At 43.9% G+C, this 20,388-nt stretch overlaps 2 gene segments (V, D, J or C); both read left to right on the top strand.

Annotated features, from left to right (window-relative positions):
- Positions 1–854: 854 nt before the first annotated feature.
- Positions 855–2,721, top strand: LOC139433662 (Ig kappa-b4 chain C region-like). The segment is given in 2 exon segments: positions 855–1,094; positions 2,250–2,721. Coding segments are annotated over 2 exon segments (456 nt in total).
- A 13,540-nt stretch (positions 2,722–16,261) lies between these two features.
- LOC117444659 (Ig kappa-b4 chain C region-like) lies at positions 16,262–18,083 on the top strand. The segment is given in 2 exon segments: positions 16,262–16,451; positions 17,606–18,083. Coding segments are annotated over 2 exon segments (462 nt in total).
- The last annotated feature ends 2,305 nt before the right edge of the window (positions 18,084–20,388 follow it).

Raw genomic sequence — 20,388 nt, forward strand, 5'->3', positions numbered from 1 at the left:
GATGATGAGACTCTGACAGTAGTAAACTGCTGCATCTTCAGGCTGGACTCCACTGATGGTCAGAGTGAAGTCAGAGTTTGATCCACTGCCTGTGAAACGCTCTGAAATCCCTGTTTCTCGACTAGTAGTTTGCTTAATGAGCAGTTTAGGAGTTCCTCCATCTCTCTGTTGGTACCAGGCTAAACAGTTCACATTATAAATATTCTGACTGGTCCTACATGTGATGGAGACGGAGCGTCCCGGAGCAGAGCTCACTGCTCCAGCCTGAGTCACTGTGACCTGGCCTCTGGACTCTGAGGAGAGACAAAGACACAAAGCAGCGTCATGGTTTTGTCCGCTTCATTCCAGAGGGACGGATGTTCACAGAGGAGAGGACTTTGATTCTCTGGACTTTACCTGTGAAGCAGCAGCAGAGCAGAGTCCAGATGAGGACGCAGATCAAAGTCATGTTCTTGATGAGGAGGATTCCTGTGGCTTCTGTTGGCATGAAGGACAGCTGTCAGTCATCCAGTGCTCAGCTCTCAGGACTATAAAGTGTCCCAGAGCACTGGAGCATGGTGCTGCTGATGCAAAGTGTCTCTCTATGGAAATGCTCTGACTGACTCCAACAGGGACCTGGATTATTGATCACGAAGAAGAAGAGAAAGAAGATGGACCTCCCCTGGGGGAACATTCAGTTTCCACTCTGTGTTCTTTACACACCTTGCAAGCACATAGGTGCCCAGGAGCATGTGCCAGGGAGCACTTGGGGGTCCGGTGCCCTGCTCAAGGACTGGGTCAGGGCTCACTTGTTCTTTCCAAAGAACATTAAAAACTGTCCTATAATTCACTCCCACTCGAATCAAAGCTCTCTTCCTCCACAACTATCTAAAATAAAAAAGATTCAACACTTCTCCATAGTTTGTGAATCTGGTTCAAACACTGGAAGCAGTTATTATATAAAGTGGGTAACCCGTGGATGTGTGTGGTGAGGGTGTTTGTGTCAAAGTCAGAGAGCCGTGTCTCTCTACAGGGAGAGGTTTCTGTACGGCGGCTCAATGGCTTTGTGTCACTGTGGAACACGTTCGGTGGAGGAACCAGACTGGATGTTGGAAGTAAGTCAAATGTTAATTTATAAGAGCAATTTCTCTTCCGTTGTGCTTGTTATTCAGCTCACTAGGAGAAATAGTTGCCTCTCCTTGTTATTGTATCCATACTTTTATAAAGACGTTGAACTAAGAGGCTAACTTTACTCCAGCGAAAGACGTTTAAATGTTTTCATGAGAGTTAAACATCGAACAGAGAATACATCATTATGTCCACCTTTAATGGTGAAGTAGCTTCTCGAGGGCTGGTAGGTTTAGTTCAGTGAGTCAAAGGCAGAGAGCCGTGTCTCTCTACAGGGAGAGGTTTCTGTACGGCGGCTCAATGGACTTTGTGTCACTGTGGTGGACTTTTGGTGGAGGAACCAGACTGGATGTTGGAAGTAAGTTTCTGCACAGAAAGTAAATATGATGACGTTTTAATTCTGTGTTAGAAGGTTTGAGAGATAGATATATATTATTGTAATTGTAATGTTTAGATAGTATTCATGTCTTTATTTCTCTTCATCATTGAGCCTAAGTCGGAGCAGCTTTTCCTGACATGTCTTTATACATTCCCAACATGCTGTCATTCAAACAGCTTCAGATGTGAAATGATGAAACTGATAATGTTTCATTCACTTGTTCTTCATTTGTTCTCGATTCTCCGTCTGTTTTCAAATAAATTACGAATACAGTTTTTAAATACGGTTGAACAGAGTAAAGATAACGATGGATATTTAAAAATGTGTTGAATTCTTTCAGACATTATTTTAAAGTTTGTAAAACTGGTTAATTATTGAGATTCACGTTAAGCTCAATTGATTGTTTCATTTCCCGTATTTGTTCATTCATCCACTAAATAATTTAATTATGGTTTGTAGAGTTCAGGTTTTGGATGATTTAGACCACAGCTATTTAAAATGTGTCCTAATGTTGTACTTTATTTCCAGTGTAGTGTGACATATTTCAGGTGATTCTGTACGAAGTGTCTCCGTGCTGATTTGCATGAGAGGCTTCTTGAAGGGAAGTGAAACAATGTGTGAGTGAGAGACTGACGGAGCAGAACCAGCATCTGATAGAAACTCCTTAAAGGAGAAACGCTCTCACAGTAAAGGTGTCCCAGTGTCTGCTGGTTGATGGACAGCTGTGTGCTCCCTGTCCTCTAATCTGATTGGTGTCTCCTAGGTGATGTCCGTCCCACCCTGACGGTGCTGCCCCCCTCCGCAGAAGAGCTGCATCAGGGGAAGGCCACGCTCATGTGCCTGGCCAACAAGGGCTTCCCCTCAGACTGGAGTCTGACCTGGAAGGTGGACGGCAGCAGCAGCTGGGAGGAGAGCAGGAGCCCCGGGGTGCTGGAGAAGGACGCCCACTACAGCTGGAGCAGCACCCTGAGGCTCTCTGCAGACCAGTGGAGGAAGGTGGGCTCTGTGACCTGTGAGGCCACCCAGGGCTCCCAGACTCCGCTCTCAGAGACACTGAGGAGAGACCAGTGCTCCCAGTCCTGAGCTGACTCACTGGGACTCTGCTTTCTCTCTCACACTGCTCTCAGTCTGCTCTCTGGCTCTCAGGACATGTTTCAACATCAACCTGTTTCTGCTTGTGTCGATGGTTTCAACATTTAAAATAATAAAGATGAATGTGTGTATTATAAAAGTGACATGTCTTCTGATTACATTTCTGTGAGATATTATATATAAAAGTAACCTTATTCACATTCATTCACAAAAGTCAAAACATCACCAAGTCAATATTTCCCATATCACTTTCTAATGATCTTTGGGTTTGGTTTTACTTCTGGAATCGTTCTAGTTTTATCTTTGTTAGTACAAACTGGTTCCAATAAATATAGTATGAACATCATGGAAAACCACAAAGCTCTCTCTTTCCACTAATGTTTAAGTTCATCCATGTGTGATTTTCATGTGTTGTTAAACTTTAATCTTACAACATATGAATTAAATATTCTACTTAATGACCTTAAATATTATGGAATGGACACAGTACAACTGCGGAATTATTACATGAAAAGATTTGTTGCTGATTGAATTAAAACTGATATTATATGAAAACAAAGACTATTTATCACCTTAGCTGAGTCAATGCCACAAGGCGCATGACGTGTGTGTTTGTGCACTGCTCAGCTCTGTGTGTGTGTGTGTGTGTGTGTGTGTGTGTGTGTGTGTGTGTGTGTGTGTGTGTCCGACACCAGCATTTGTTTTCAAATGACCATGAACAGTAATTTACACACATCTGGCCAACTTCATAGGTATATGTGTGTGTTCCCAAATGAAATAAATGAAGTACTTTTACTGTGTACTTTCATTCTCTGTCAAAGTCCCTGAGAACAAATTCAAGCCACTTCTGCTATATTTGATGAGGGATACAATTATTTTAAGCCATAAGTTCTCAATAAAATTGGTACTGTTGGACTCAGTACTTGTTAGACTACTACCACAAATACAATGAAGTACTTTTGCTTTTGCTTTTTTGACCACAGCATATTACTCGACCGACTGGAAAACTGGGTGGGACTTTCGGAAACAGTTCTAAATTGGTTTGAATCCTACTTAAAGGACAGAAACAACTTTGTTTCTATAGGTAAATACATATCTGAGTTGACAAATATGACATGTGGGGTACCTCAAGGCTCCATCTTGGGGCCTCTTCTCTTTAACGTCTACATGCTACCACTGGCTCAGATAATGAAAAACAACAAAATAAGTTACCATAGCTATGCGGATGACACACACATTTACGTAATAATTTCACCAGGAGACTATGCTCCAATTCAAATACTGAGTAAGTGCATTGAACAAATCAATGACTGGATGTGTCAGAACTTTCTCCAATTAAACAAAGATAAAACTGAGGTAATGGATTTTGGAGCCAAGGCAGAACGTATAAAAGTTAGCGCTGAGCTTCAGCCTGCAATGTTCAAAACGACAGATAAATCCAGAAATCTAGGTGTAGTCATGGACTCGGACCTGAGTTTCAACAGTCACATTAAAACTAGTGTTAATTTCGTTGACTAAAACTATGACGAAATATGTTCGTCAACGACCTTTTTTTCCATGACGAAAACGAGACGATGACGAGACGGCACCGACGGCAGTAAACAATAACTGTAACGAAATCATCATGCAATATCATTGACGAAAAGTGACGAGACGAAAATGTAGTTTACTAAATAAAAACTATGACAAAATCTCTCTTTACTTTCGTTGACGAAAAATGAGGAGACGAAATATTATCAAAGATAAAGTTAAATCTCTGATAGTCAGTTTTTCTCCCAGCAGTTCCATTTCCGGTGCTGCGGCAGAGCAGCAGCTGTTTCTGTGCTGCGCGCGGCGGTACATTTGAATTACACCGGGCAGCGGCACAATATTAACTGTCAGGAAGACTCGGGTCTAACTCAGTGGTTCCCAAACGGTGTGCCGCGGCACACTGGTGTGCCGTGAGGCAAGTCCGGGTGTGCCGTGGGATTTTGTGACAACCATACATTATTATTGCAATATACAACTACACAAAAATAATTATTTTTTAATTTACTATATCAGTACTTTGTAGGTTTATATGTACGTAATCTACGTGACTTGTGCGTCCACATCTCCACGTACAGTGCTGCATACACATGGCTGAGTCAGCGATAACTCTCGAGGGGTGGAGGTATGCCCATTACTTTGAGTTCATCCGAAGAATAGACAGGAATGTGACGGTGAGGTGCAAACTGTCCAGGCCAGAAGCTGTAAACACAACGTCAAACCTCAACAAGCACCTGCAAAACACTTGCTAAGGTGGAGCTACCGCACACGCTATTTGTTGTTTGTTTATATCACAGTCTGTTCTTCTTCTGTCTTCCGGTTGTTGCCTGTTTTGAATGACGAATACACACTACCGCCGCCTGCTGGTAAGGAGAGTTATTGCCACTCACACATGCGCAGTTCGTACGTGCTCGGCTGAAGTCTTTGCGGTGTGCTCCAGTCTGTCTCCAGTGCAACACATGGCCAACACGCAGGAGAACACGCCGACACAACAGAGTGAGCAGAGATAGACTGCGCAAAATATACAGATAGCAGGAGACAGAGGACAGCCACGGTCAGATAGGAAAACATTCAGGATCTGGATCAGTCTTATGTGACAATGGAAACTGAACTAAAGAGAACATTTGAAACTTTAGAAGTCTGCGTGATCTGCCTGCAGGGAGGGGCGGGCCGGTCCTGCGAGTAAAGTAACGAGTTACTTTATGTAGAGAGTAACGAAGTAGTGTAATATATTACTTTTTTTTAGTAACGACCCCATCTCTGCTGAAATGTAACATTTATAATTTGTAGTTCAGGACCATGGACAATGCAGCTTCCTTGCATTGACCGTTCTCTGTGCTGAATTTCCTTTTTCTCATTTTCAATGTTGTGACCTGTCTGGTTTAAATGAGTGTGTTGCTGCTTTGATGAAGCCTAATTTGATAATGTTTCAAATAAATTGAAATATTTCGTTAATAAATATTTCATGAGTAATATAGTTGTCTTTGTCACATTTTATTTGGCATTAGTAAATAATTATGCACATTTACAGATATTTTACATGATATTAGTGATAACACGTGTTATAAGGGCTATTTTGCACAATAGGTGTGCCTTGATATTTGTACTTGTCCTTTGGTGTGCCTTGGGCACAAAAAGTTTGGGAACCACTGCTCTAACTAACCTTATTTAACAGAAAATAAAATGGCAACAACAGGGTTTAGGAGCAGTGGTCGCGTTAACCGAATACCCCCCCGTCAGCGCGAGTGAGTGATACATTGTGCACTCGACGGATAAAAATGGATTATGACGGAAATGTTACGATCCTGTCTGTCAAAATGACGGACAACGAAAAAGTCTAAAGCCACCACTGCTTGGGAGAAAGAAACAATGTGATATTTGGGCCCATTTTCGCTACAATGAGGCGGAGAAAAAAAGCGAATGCATTGTTTCATCAGAAGGGAAGCAATGTGGCCATAACACAGCTGGTACAAACACCACAAACCTGACCAGATACTCTCTGCAAAGCTTCTTAATCATTCAACCTGTGTTTTTCATCAAATAAGGACAAGATAATCTTATTTATTTATATACTAAATGACAAATTATTGGTTTTGGCTAGACTAGTTTGACTGAAATGTTCTATATGACACAAAAAGACTCAACAGTTTTCATTGACAAAAAGTAGACTAAAATAATTAGTTTTCTTTGACTAAAATAAGATTAAAATGCTCAGACTTTTAGTCGACTAAAACTTGACTAAATAAAAACAGGATGAAGGTGACTAAATATGACTAAAACTAAAAAGGAAATTTAACACAGGACTAAGACTAAAACTAAATAAAAAAATAGCTGACGAAATTAACACTAATTAAAACAGTTACTAAATCAGCCTACTATCACCTAAAGAATATATCTAGGATTAAAAGACTAATGTCACAGCAGGATTTGGAAAAACTTGTCCATGCTTTTATCTTCAGTAGACTGGACTACTGCAATGGTGTCTTCACAGGTCTCGCTAAAAAATCTATTAGGAAGCTGCAGCTGATTCAGAACGCCGCTGCTCGAGTCCTCACTAACACTAAGAAAGTGGATCACATCACTCCTGTTCTGAAGTCTTTACCCTGGCTTCCTGTGTGTCAAAGAATAGATTTCAAAATACTGCTGCTGGTTTATAAAGCACTGAATGGTTTAGGCCCAAAATACATTTCTGACCTCCTGCTAAATTATGAACCATCCAGATCTCTCAGGTCTTCAGGGACTGGTCAGCTTTCTGTCCCCAGAGTCAGAACTAAACTTGGAGAAGCAGCGTTCAGTTATTATGCTCCAAATATCTGGAACAAACTCCCAGAAACCTGCAGGTCCGCTGCAACTCTGACTACTTTTAAATCCAGCAAGAAGACTTTTCTTTTTGTCGCTGCTTTTAATTGAACTATTCATATCTTAGACTGCACTTTAACTTTTATCCATGTATTTTTTCTTGTTATGTTTATTTTATTAGCTTTTCTTTTTAAAGACTGATTTTAAATGCCATTTTCTTAATGTCTTTCGTTTTTTGTAAAGCACTTTGAATTGCCTTGTGTTGAAAAGTGCTATATAAATAAACTTGCCTTGCATTGCCTTGCCTTGTACGTTTTGAGGGGAGGATGTTTTAATTGAGAGAGCCCAGAATATCAACCGGAGAGGCTGGAGGTTGGGGTCCAAAAAAGATGACCTCAGTCTTGCTCTCGTTGAGGTTAAGGAAGTATTTGCTCAGCCAGGATTTTATCTCTATAAAGCAGTCCATCAACTGCTGTAGTGAGTGTTTGAGATTTGCTTTGAGAGGCAGATAGATCTGTACATCGTCTGCATAGCAGTGGAAGGGAATATTGTGTTTTGTGAGAATAGAATAGGGCCAGTGTATGTACAGTAAAAAGAGGATGGGGCCCAGGATAGAGCCTTGGGGAACCCCACAGGTAAGAGGGGCTTTAGCAGAGGAGAAGGCACCTAGCTGCACTGAGAAGCTACGGTCTGTCAGGTAGGACCTGAATCATGCAAGGGCAGAGCCTGTGATGCCACCGGGATATTCACGCCCGTCCCCACGTCGCACAGCGACCCAGCTTTCTACGGCTGGCGGATGTTTTCTTCATTCGCCACAACGCCTAGCACGCCCCCCCCCCCCTGCTCTAGTCTATCGCAGTCGACAGAGTGCGGGAGTTGCAACTGAGCATAAACACAACAAATATGCGCCGCAGCGTACCTAGATGTGCCATGAGGTGCCGGTACACAGTAAGAAGTAACGGTACGCAGATGGGAAAAAATCAGAAGTCCCGGTTCTGCGTACCGGTGAGTACCGGCCCAATTCAAGCACTGAATAAACTGAGTAAACTGTGGATGTGTTTGGTGAGTTTGTTTGTGTCAAAGTCAGAGAGCCGTGTCTCTCTACACTGAAGATACTTTTACAGTTGTGTTACTCTGAGAAGAGGCTTGAGACTCTGATCTCTCTTCCTAAAGCTTTAGTATTTCAGTTGTCAGATGCTTTTGGTGGAAATAGAGGAGGAGGGAAGCATGGCAGCTTGTCAGAGTGTGTGTGTGTGTGTGTGTGAATGTGTGTGTCGTCAGCAGGGGCGGTTCTAGGGGGGCAGGGGGGCCAGTGCCCCCCTAACACTGACCTCTGACCCCCGTGGCCCCCCTAACAATGAAAAGTTTTATTTTATTTTTTTAAATGTATATTTTCTGGTACTCGGTTTGCCAAAAACCGCAGGATTTTGTTGCTGTAATGTGAGATTGTGCAGACACCCTTATGTAAAGTAGAGATGTAACTGTTCATTGCCTTTATTTTTATATAAATATGGTGTTAGTGCAAACATTGCACTATAACTTAAGCTGAAGCTAACAGTAATAACTATAAGATCTATCTGAAATAAATAAGTGTACTGAAACAAATACCAATAACTGTATTGAATTGTTTTCTTATGCGCAATTACTTCATACTGTCTAGTTCTCTTTTTCGTCCTGCATTTATTGTGCCCCCCTCAGAAAATAACTGGCCCCCCAGTGGCCCCCCCCAGTCAAATTGGTCTAGAACCGCCACTGGTCGTCAGTGAAGTGTATCAGTCTCTGCAGTAGAATCCTGAGATGCTGATGCTTTCCTTTAATCTCCATAAAGTTGTATTATTTCAGTTTTCAGATGCTCCTTGTTTTATCATCTGTTCAAATCTACTGTCTGAAATATAGCTGACACTTGAGATCAGACAGTGACTGTTGAGCAGCATGAAGTGTTGGATTCAAATCTGTTGTTTACCGTTGACATTATTTGTTAAGTTGTATCACAATGTGCTTCAAGCTAAGCTGGAGATGATCATTTACAGATTGTTTGTCCATTTAAACGGCGTGATTCCATTTCTGCTTAACTTTCACATCCATCACTCACTGAAATGTTCAAAGGACTGTTAAATGAACTTTGACCGGCTCTGAAAAGATCTCATGTAACAGCTGTCTTGATTTTTGTTCATGGCTCCACATTAAATAAAGAATCCAGTTTAAGATACTTGTGGTCCCTTTTAGAGATCGACATGTTTATCTCTGATCTTCTCCAGCGCTGTGTCACTAGAGGTCAGACACGTCTCTTGATCAGGGCATGCTGGATTTACCTCACTGCAGACTTTAAAGTGAAGCTGATGTTGGATTTGAAGTCGGACTTTTGATCTTTGGGAGTCACTCCAGTGAGACAGAAGTGAACAATGTTCAAAGAGAAGCTGAGGACCAATGAGTTTAGTGTGGCTTTTACAGATTTACTATTTTACTATTGTGTGGATGAGTTCATTCTTTTAATATATTAGAAATATTTCAGAGGCCTTTGCTTGAAAAAGAAAAAAGTGACACGCTTAATGGAGATGAAAGTGTGTGTGTGTGTGTGTGTGTGTGTGTGTGTGTGCTCAGTGAAGTGTATCAGTCTCTGCAGTAGCTTCCAGCTGCAGCAGTCAGCTCAGTTCCTGTTCAGTCTGACTGAGGGAGGTTTTTGTACGACGCTTTTTCACTGTGTGAACACATTCTGACTGTTGATGTTATGTCCACTCAGACAGTAGTAAACTGCTGCATCATCAGGCTGGACTCCACTGATGGTCAGAGTGAAGTCAGAGTTTGATCCACTGCCTGTGAAACGCTCTGAAATCCCTGATTCTCGAGTGCTAGTTTTCTTAATGAGCAGTTTAGGAGTTCCTCCATCTCTCTGTTGGTACCAGGCTAAATCGTTAATATGAACATTCCGACTGGTCCTACACGTGATGGAGACGGAGCGTCCCGGAGCAGAGCTCACTGCTCCAGACTGAGTCACTGTGACCTGGCCTCTGGACTCTGAGGAGAGACAAAGACAGAAAGCAGCGTCATGGTTTTGTCCGCTTCATTCCAGAGGGACGGATGTTCACAGAGGAGAGGAGTTTGATTCTCTGGACTTTACCTGTGAAGCAGCAGCAGAGCAGAGTCCAGATGAGGACGCAGATCAAAGTCATGTTCTTGATGAGGAGGATTCCTGTGGCTTCTGTTGGCATGAAGGACAGCTGTCAGTCATCCAGTGCTCAACTCTCAGGACTATAAAGTGTCCCAGAGCACTGGAGCATGGTGCTGCTGATGCAAAGTGTCTCTCTATGGAAATGCTCTGACTGACTCCAACAGGGACCTTGATTATTGATCACGAAGAAGAAGAAGAAGAAGAAGAAGAAGAAGAAGAAGAAGAAGAAGAAGAAGAAGAAGAAGAAGATTTTGATTTTTAAAACAAATTTTATTTGCATTTGTTTTAAACATACACCCACCCTGCAACAGAGTCGGAACAAAACTAAAACATTACACAATCAAATAAATAAACAGATTTTCATGACTACCAAATAAATATCATTTGAAAAGCGTTTTACCCATTTAAAAACATCCTCTTTTATACACTTTAAAAACAAAAACTACACCTATCCTTTAAAACTTCAATATGAGAGAGTCATTCTCCCCCAGCGAGCACAGAACCTGCCCCACAGCCCACACATCCAGAAACCCCTGCAGGTGATTGATCAGCGTATAGTACGCATGCTCCACCCTCAGACGCGCTGCCACCAGCCCCCTCAAACAGAGCACTGCATCCGTCCATCCCACTCCAGCAAGTTGGTTCTTCCTACTTTTCCAGATTGCTAATTTTGCATTAGCAAACAAGAAATTCATCAACAGTAGGGTTTCCTTCTTTTTCAGGATGTATTTGGGGCCATGGACAAAAAGTGGTATGGAGAAAACCTCCCCGAACCCCTCCACCCACCCCTGTAACATTTTTTTAAGACCAGCCAATCTGGGACAGGACACGACTAAATGCTCCAATGTTTCTGCCATAAAACAGAACGGACAGCCTCCCCTTGTGCCTGGGTCAAAATGAGCTCTGTATTTGTTAGTGGCTATTGCACCGTGTATAATTCGCCATTGGATGTCAGCCATCCGTTTTTCAACCGGAGCTTTATACAGGATCCGCCAGCTGCCCTGAGGGGAAGAGCCCAAGCCAAACACATCCGTCCACCTCGACTCTCTGACGCCTGCAAGCGAGCTGAGGTTTAACACCTTTACGCAGCTAAGGTATAGCTTCTTCCCATTGCAGGCGCTGAACTTTGCAGGTGTTAGAGTCCCCAGTGATAGCAGGAGACCCTCCTCCTCTCTCCATTCCCCCACCGCAGGACCCACACTCAAGGAAGGAAAAACATAATCATGTCCCTTTCTCCACTGGTCAGCCAGATCTGCATCCAGAGCAAAAGTCAGGTGGGATGGCGACAGCGACTGCCACACCTCATCTACCAGGTTCTCTAGAACTCGGGTTGATCGAATGCCCGTCACCTCATCCAGTTTTTCCATGGAGACCCCCGTCAAATGGCCAAGTTTTACCACTCCCGCTTCAATGAACGCGTTCTTTAGGGTGGCTGAAGAGAAAAGGGTTCCAGAAAGAAAACCAGTGTCAAACAGTGGCTCCTCAAACAGCCACATCCCAGGGCGGGGGTCGGGTGGTCTGGTAAAACTCAGAATCTTCCAGGCATTGATGACTGAGCAGTAAAAAGGTGTAAGTCCAGTGATCTTGTACGCAGGGGCCTTCAGCAGAAACAGGTGTTTATCAAAACCAAAGCCCCCCGCCCTCCAGAGCAGCAGCCGGGCCATAGCCAGCCAGCAGGGAGAGGCACCATACAGCAGCTGCTGAGCTGCCTGCAGTCTAAAAGCAGCAGTCCTTGCAGTAATGTCCACGAGGCCCTGCCCCCCCTCCGCCACGGGCAGGTACAGGACCGATGCTGGCACCCAGTGATGACCCGACCAGAAGAAATCCACGAGGAGCCGCTGCAGTTGTTTCATGAGGCCCGGCGGTGGGGTTAACACCTGCAGTCTGTGCCACAGAGACGAGGCAACCAGATTGTTGGCGACAAGAACTCTTCCCCTGTAGGACAGCTGGGGGAGCAGCCATTTCCATTTGGCTAATTTTGCTTGCACCTTTTCCAGCAATCCCTCCCAGTTCTGTGCCACCATGTCCTCGGACCCCAACCAAACTCCCAGGACTTTTAAACCCTTGTTTCCCCAGCTAAGGTTACCAGGAAGACTGGGCCTATTTTCAAAACTCCACTGACCTACCAAAACTGCCTCACTCTTCTCCCAATTAACTTTGGCTGAAGCAGCCTTCCTGTACAAAGCTAGACTGTCCTGTAGCTCCTGGATATCTCGCTGACCCTGGACAAAAACACTGACATCATCAGCATAAGCTGATACAACCACCGGGGGGGCCTGAGCTGACTCTGGCAGACACAGGCCCCTCAGCCGGTTTCTAAGTCTGCACAAAAGCGGCTCGATGGCAATACTATACAATAGGCCTGAGATAGGGCAGCCCTGCCTGATCCCCCTTTTAACTGGTACAGGTCTGCTCAGCCCCCCCCCACCTTCACAACACAACATGCATCACTGTACAAACACTTCACCCAGGACACAAAATGCTCCCCAACACCAAAAGCCTGCAATGTGGCAGCCAGAAAAGTGTGATCCACACGATCAAACGCCTTCTCCTGGTCAATAGAAATAATACCAACATTTATATTATACAGTTTACAAACATCAAAAGTGTCTCTCATCAAAAACAAATTGTCCACAATTGATCTGCCAGGGATGCAATATGTCTGATCAGGACCGATAAGAAGTTCGATAAAAACCTTCAGTCTGTTAGCTAAGACCTTTGACAGTATCTTATAGTCCGTACATAGGAGAGCCACAGGTCTCCAGTTCTTCAGCAGGGTTAGGTCTCCTTTCTTAGGCAACAGTGAAATCACTGCACGTCTACAGGAAGCTGGAAGAGTCCCTTTCCCAAAGGACTCCATCAACACTTCTAGCAAGTCATGTCCCAGAATACTCCAGAAATGTTTAAAAAAGTCTGCAGGTAAACCGTCTATGCCGGGAGCCTTGCCGGAGGCCATCTGTGTCACCGCAGAGGTCAGTTCCTCCAGCGTAATGTCAGAGCCCAGGGTGTCACTTTCGGCTGGACTCAGCTGTGGAAGACCCTGAAGAAGTTCATCAGCAGCTTCCACGTCACAACCTTCAGCTTTGAACAGGTCCGTGTAGAAGGACACTGCATGCCTCCTCATCTCAGCAGGCTCAGAGGTGACCTGTCCATCAGGGAGACGCAGACATACCATCTGCTTCCTTTGGCCCACAGACCTCTCCAGGTTGAAGAAGAAGGTGGTTGGTGCATCAATGTCTCTCATGGAAATGAAACGGGCTCTGATCAGGGCTCCCTTGGCCTTCTCCTGAAGAAAACAGTTAAGCTGTTGTTGTTTTAGGAGGGACTGTTCTATATTTCGAGCAGACACACTCTCTAACTCTCTGATCTCCCTCTCTAACTGCTCTATAGCTCTCCTAATGTTTGCAGTGGAGTAGGCTGTATACTGTTGGCAGAACACTCTAATCTGAGCCTTTCCTACCTCCCACCACTGACTCAGGGAGGGAAAAGACTCTTTCTTTGATTTCCAGTTGATCCAAAAGAATTTAAAATTCTCACAAAAAGTCAAATCTTGTAAAATTTTAACATTAAACTGCCAGAACGATCTCGGCTTCTCTGTGTTGGATAAAACTAAATCTAAAGAAACTAGCTGATGGTCTGTGAAACCAACCGGTTGGATGTGACAGTTCACTGCACGAGTAATAGAAGAAGCAGACATGTAAAATCTGTCTAGCCTGGCTGCACTGACGCCCCATCTAGCATTCTCATCCAGGTGTATTGTTTGACAGAGGGGTGTTTCATCCTCCACACATCCACTAAGTCAGCCTCTCTTATCACCTGTGACAGTAAAAGGGACGACTGAGGATGCGGCTCCCGTCCTATTCTGTCTAAAGTGACATTAGTGCAAGCGTTCCAGTCCCCCCCCAGTATCACACACTCCCCCTGTACACTAGTGTCCAACTCATCTTTTAATAACTGAAACACAGATACACGTGCAGGGCCCTGATTGGGTGCATAAACATTAATAAAAGTGAAAAAGAACTCTAACAGTTCCACTTTCACCATCAAGGCTCTACCTGCCACTATCTCTGTGCTGGATACGATCTTAACATTTAGAGAGGGGGAGAAAAAAACAGCTACTCCAGCACTGAGGTTTGAGCCATGACTGAGTACATACTGACCCCCCCACCACATCCCCCAGTCCGTCTCATCCAGGCTATCACTGTGCGTTTCCTGCAGAAATATCACATCTAATTTTTTCTGATTAAAGACCTCCAGCACTAAAGCTCTTTTCTGTGCACTTCTACCCCCGTTAATGTTTAAAGAAGCAACCCTTAACGCCTGCATCAGAGGAAGGAGATAGAGAAAAATAACAGACAGGTACACACAGCAGAGAGGAGACACCCAGTGTTGCATGATCATGTTGACATTATTTAGACCTTTTCAGTTTCCCCCCTTTTTTGCTTCCTTTCGGAACTTTTCTCATATTAGTGACATGCTTCCTGAGACGATAGCGTTTCTTTTCATCCAGCAGGTCTAACCCTACAACTTTCTGAAGAGTGCTCACTGTATGAAGAAACTTGTTAGTGTCAGGGAAAAACTCTCTCACTTCCACTGCCTTGCCAAAGGACTCATCTAAAAAGACATTAATCTCTTCCAAAGAATATATCTCTGCGTTATGAGAGAGACTATCTGCAACTGAAACACAGTCAGAATCCCCCTCACCGTCTGTGTCCATCTCTGTCACCTCATTATTGTCTGCAGCCTGTTGAAGCTCTGTTTGCCTCCCAGAACCAGACGGCAGCTCCTGCTGTGTGCCAACAGCCTCCACCTGTCCCACAGCCCCGGTCCTCACCTGTCCCGCTACATCATCTCCCACCCGTTTACCTGTTTCCACATGTTCTCCTCTCACACTCACCACCTTCTCTACAATCCCCGTTTCATCTCTCCCGATATTCATCTCTACTTCATCCGCAGCCCCTGAGGCCCCGGCGGGTGCAACAGCAGCCCCCGCGACACCGGGCTCCGCGGCCGCCGACCCAGCGGCCCCGGCCGCCCCAGCGACTGGCTCGGTGGCCCCGGGCTCGGCGGCCACGGGCTCCGCCGCCACGGGCTCGGCGGCCCCGGGCTCGGCCGCACCCGGCGGAGCGGCGTGCCGTCTCTGTGGACATGCAACACGTTTGTGACCCGACTCCCCGCACTCAAAACACTTTACGTTCCCTGAGCTCGCATAAACCATATAAAACCCCTCTTCATGCCTCACCCGGAAAGACACATCCAGTGTCTGAGTGGGACAAGTCAGAAACATGAACACCTGTCTCCGTAGAGATTGGACATGTTTTAACTTTTCATCTTTACACCCCAGAGCAACAGTGCGGAGATTACTGGCAAACGTACCGAACCGCTTCAGCTCCCGTTCCAGCGCCTCATTCGGGATGAATGGAGGAACGCCAGACACAGTGATCCGCGTGGACGGTGTCGCCAACGGCGAAACTTGGATATATTCCTCGTTTACCATTAATCCGCTCTCAATAAGTTCGGTTACATATTTCTGGTCTTTCAAAAAGACCACGACCGCTTTGTTCATGCGGGAAGCATAGGAGATGTTTACATGGCCTACCTGCTCCCCCACAGCCAGCAGCACCTGCTCCACTGTGCTTGCGGCCTGAGCCACCAAACGCACTCCGTGTCTCAGAGACACCGGCGGCGCCCCGAAGGACGCCATCCCAGCCACGAGGCACGGAAAAACAAATTAACCGTACTTGGAAAGAGTACAAATATCCCCACGTAAGATCATACAGTGAAAGAAAACGATTGAAACAGAAACAAACGAACTAAAAGTGAAAATCCCTCTTCCCTCTTCAAAAACACACCTCCACCACAGAAGAAGAAGAAGAAGAAGAAGAAGAAGAAGAAGAAGAAGAAGAAGAAGAAGAAGAAGAAGAAGAAGAAGAAGATGGACCTCCCCTGGGGGAACATTCAGTTTCCACTCTGTGGTCTTTACACACCTTGCAAGCACATAGGTGCCCAGGAGCATGTGCCAGGGAGCACTTGGGGGTCCGGTGCCCTGCTCAAGGACTGGGTCAGGGCTCACTTGTTCTTTCCAAAGAACATTAAAACTGTCCTATAATTCACTCCCACTCGAATCAAAGCTCTCTTCCTCCACAACAATCTAAAATAAAAAAGACTCAACACTTCTCCATAGTTTGTGAATCTGGTTCAAACACTGGAAGCAGTTATTATATAAAGTGGGTAACCCGTGGATGTGTTTGGTGAGTGTGTTTGTGTCAAAGTCAGAGAGCCGTGTCTCTCTACAGGGAGAGGTTTTTGTACGGCGGCTCAATGGCTTTGTGTCACTGTGGAACACGTTCGGTGGAGGAACCAGACTGGATGTTGGAAGTAAGTCAAATGTTAATTTATAAGAGCAATTTCTCTTTCGTTGTGCTTGTTATTCAGCTCACTAGGAGAAATAGTTGCCTCTCCTTGTTATTGTATCCATACTTTTATAAACACGTTGAACTAAGAGGCTAACTTTACTCCAGCAAAAGACGTTTATATGTTTTCATGAGAGTTAAACATCGAACAGAGAATACATCATTATGTCCACCTTTAATGGTGAAGTAGCTTCTCGAGGGCTGGTAGGTTCAGTTCAGTGAGTCAAAGTCAGAGAGCCGTGTCTCTCTACAGGGAGAGGTTTCTGTACGGCGGCTCAATGGCTTTGTGTCACTGTGGTGGACTTTTGGTGGAGGAACCAGACTGGATGTTGGAAGTAAGTTTCTGCACAGAAAGTAAATATGATGACGTTTTAATTCTGTGTTAGAAGGTTTGAGAGATAGATATATATTATTTTAATTGTAATGTTTAGATAGTATTCATGTCTTTATTTCTCTTCGTCATTGAGCCTAAGTCGGAGCAGCTTTTCCTGACATGTCTTTATACATTCCCAACATGCTGTCATTCAAACAGCTTCAGATGTGAAATGATGAAACTGATAATGTTTCATTCACTTGTTCTTCATTTGTTCTCGATTCTCCGTCTGTTTTCAAATAAATTACGGATACAGTTTTTAACTACGGTTGAACAGAGTAAAGATAACGATGGATATTTAAAAATGTGTTGAATTCTTTCAGACATTATTTTAAAGTTTGTGAAACTGGGTAATTATTGAGATTCACGTTAAGCTCAATTGATTGTTTCATTTCCCGTATTTGTTAATTCATCCACTAAATAATTTAATTATGGTTTGTAGAGTTCAGCTTTTGGATGATTTAGACCACAGCTATTTAAAATGTGTCCTAATGTTGTACTTTATTTCCAGTGTAGTGTGACATATTTCAGGTGATTCTGTACGAAGTGTCTCCGTGCTGATTTGCATGAGAGGCTTCTTGAAGGGAAGTGAAACAATGTGTGAGTGAGAGACTGACGGAGCAGAACCAGCATCTGACAGAAACTCCTTAAAGGAGAATCGCTCTCACAGTAAAGGTGTCCCAGTGTCTGCTGATTGATGGACAGCTGTGTGCTCCCTGTCCTCTAATCTGATTGGTGTCTCCTAGGTGATGTCCGTCCCACTCTGACGGTGCTGCCCCCCTCCGCAGAAGAGCTGCAGCAGGGGAAGGCCACGCTCATGTGCCTGGCCAACAAGGGCTTCCCCTCAGACTGGAGTCTGACCTGGAAGGTGGACGGCAGCAGCAGCAGCAGCTGGGAGGAGAGCAGGAGCCCCGGGGTGCTGGAGAAGGACGCCCACTACAGCTGGAGCAGCACCCTGAGGCTCTCTGCAGACCAGTGGAGGAAGGTGGTCTCTGTGACCTGTGAGGCCACCCAGGGCTCCCAGACTCCGCTCTCAGAGACACTGAGGAGAGACCAGTGCTCCCAGTCCTGAGCTGACTCACTGGGACTCTGCTTTCTCTCTCACACTGCTCTCAGTCTGCTCTCTGGCTCTCAGGACATGTTTCAACATCAACCTGTTTCTGCTTGTGTCGATGGTTTCAACATTTAAAATAATAAAGATGAATGTGTGTATTATAAAAGTGACATGTCTTCTGATTACATTTCTGTGAGATATTACATATAAAAGTAACCTTATTCACATTCATTCACAAAAGTCAAAACATCACCAGGTCAATATTTCCCATATCACTTTCTAATGATCTTTGGGTTTGGTTTTACTTCTGGAATCGTTCTAGTTTTATCTTTGTTAATACAAACTGGTTCCAATAAATATAGTATGAACATCATGGTAAACCACAAAGCTCTCTCTTACCACTAATGTTTAAGTTCATCCATGTGTGATGTTCATGTGTTGTTAAACTTTAATCTGCTGAAGTCATATAACATCAATCTAAATTGAGATGACCTTAAATATTATGGAATGGACACAGTACAACTGCGGAATTATTACATGAAAAGATTTGTTGCTGATTGAATTAAAACTGATATTATATGAAAACAAAGACTATTTATCACCTTAGCTGCGTCAAAGCCACAAGGCGCATGACGTGTGTGTGTGTGTGTGCTCTGCTCTGTGTGTGTGTGTGTGTGTGTGTGTGTGTATGTGTGTGTGTGTGTGTGTGTGTGTGTGTGTGTGTGTGTGTGTTCGGTGTGTTTGTGTGTGTCCGACACAGGCATTTGATTTCAAATTACCATGAACAGTAAGTTACACACATCTGGCCAACTCCATAGGTATATGTGTGTGTTCCCAAATGAAATACATGTGTTTAATCTCGATGTAGGGCTCAGTGCTGTCGGAGTGCAGGGGAACACTGCGGTCAACTCAGCCGCCTCTCGTTTGCTTGGTCAAATCAGCAGCTCTTCATTTTTAAGTGCACGATTAATAGCGCCTTTACGGTACGTCCACACAGCAGCGTTAAAAAAAATCTTCCAAAGCTTCTGCCTATTCACTTTGAATGGGGTGACGTCACTTTGCCTCACTTTTCGCCGAACTGCATTGTGGGAAGCAAAGCGGAGATTTCCAGGCATCTCAGGATTCAGAAGTTGAGCAATGTTCAACTTTTGAATCTTCTGAAGCTTTCGGTGGAAGCGTCAGCCAATCAAATCATATGCCAGTACAAGCTCTAGCCAATCAAACCGCTGCTTGTGTGTCAGGGGCGGGAGATTCATGTGATTGGTTGTTGGTCGAGCTTCAGACACGCCCGCCGGCAAGATTTTTCCAAAGCCGCTGTGTGGATGTACCGTTACGGTAATCGGCCGAGAAGCGGCTCTGACATAAGTACAAGAGTACAATAATGCATTTTTTGTGCTATATTTGCGATAAAAATATGTTTTACCATAAGTTCTGAATAAAACGGACAATGTTGGACTCAGTAGGCTACTTGTTTGACTGCTACCAGCAATAAAATGAAGTACTTCTACTTTGTACTTTTTCAGTTATTTAGTGGGAATGCTGTTAACATCATTCCAACTATCTGTTCTTCTACGCACGAAATTCTTTATTCTTATTATTCCGCACGTTATTTTGCCGCTCTTCTCCTCCCGCATTGAACATCGCAGAAACTCTGTTCAAACATCAACACGTTCAGCTCGGTCGGGAATCGATTGATATTACTTTTATCATTCATAACTTTCGTAATTCTAGAGATACATCCCATAATTCATCACATTTGTAATCATTGAAGTCAATGGAGAAATTATGCAGACTTCAACAAATCTTCATGCAACTTCAATTGCTAACTGTTCATTCATACTTTCACTCAGAAACCTCATTCCAACTTTAAAACGTTACACACCTTTCTGACATTATTCGTGTAAGACAACTTTTAAATCTGATTCTTACTTTTAGAGATATTTAATATTGTTCAGACCTTGGTACAGAGGCCTTCTTCAGATTTTAACATTAACCAGAGTGCGTGATGTCACAGCTAGAGTTTGAATTGTATGTTTTTTTTGTTTAATGCCTTTGTTTTATGTTGAAACTTGTTGTGTGCCGTGTTGGTCAGGACTCCCTGGAAGAAGAGATCTTGTATCTCAATGGGACATTCCTGGATAAATAAAGGATAAATAAAAATACAAATAAAAGAGTCTAGGAAATCTTGAAATTTGCCTTCATATTTTTTTTTACATAAAAAACATAATTTTTCATGACGAATGTAGGAAAACATCTCGTAGCTTGAAAAATGACAAATAATTCAACGAAATTCCTCTTGAGGGCATGAAGTGACAACAACTTTCAACATGTCTCCATTAAAGCCCATTGTAATTTCAGGCTGATATTTCCTCACAGCAGCAGCCGCACACCTTTAGTTAATCTGACAAAAAGGCCACATTATTGACCCGAAAGTACACAAAAAGCACACTTCAGATACTCAAGGTCCTTGAGATG

The sequence above is a fragment of the Pseudochaenichthys georgianus genome, unplaced genomic scaffold (genome assembly GCF_902827115.2).
Source record: "Pseudochaenichthys georgianus unplaced genomic scaffold, fPseGeo1.2 scaffold_878_arrow_ctg1, whole genome shotgun sequence".
NCBI classification, from domain to species: domain Eukaryota; kingdom Metazoa; phylum Chordata; class Actinopteri; order Perciformes; family Channichthyidae; genus Pseudochaenichthys; species Pseudochaenichthys georgianus.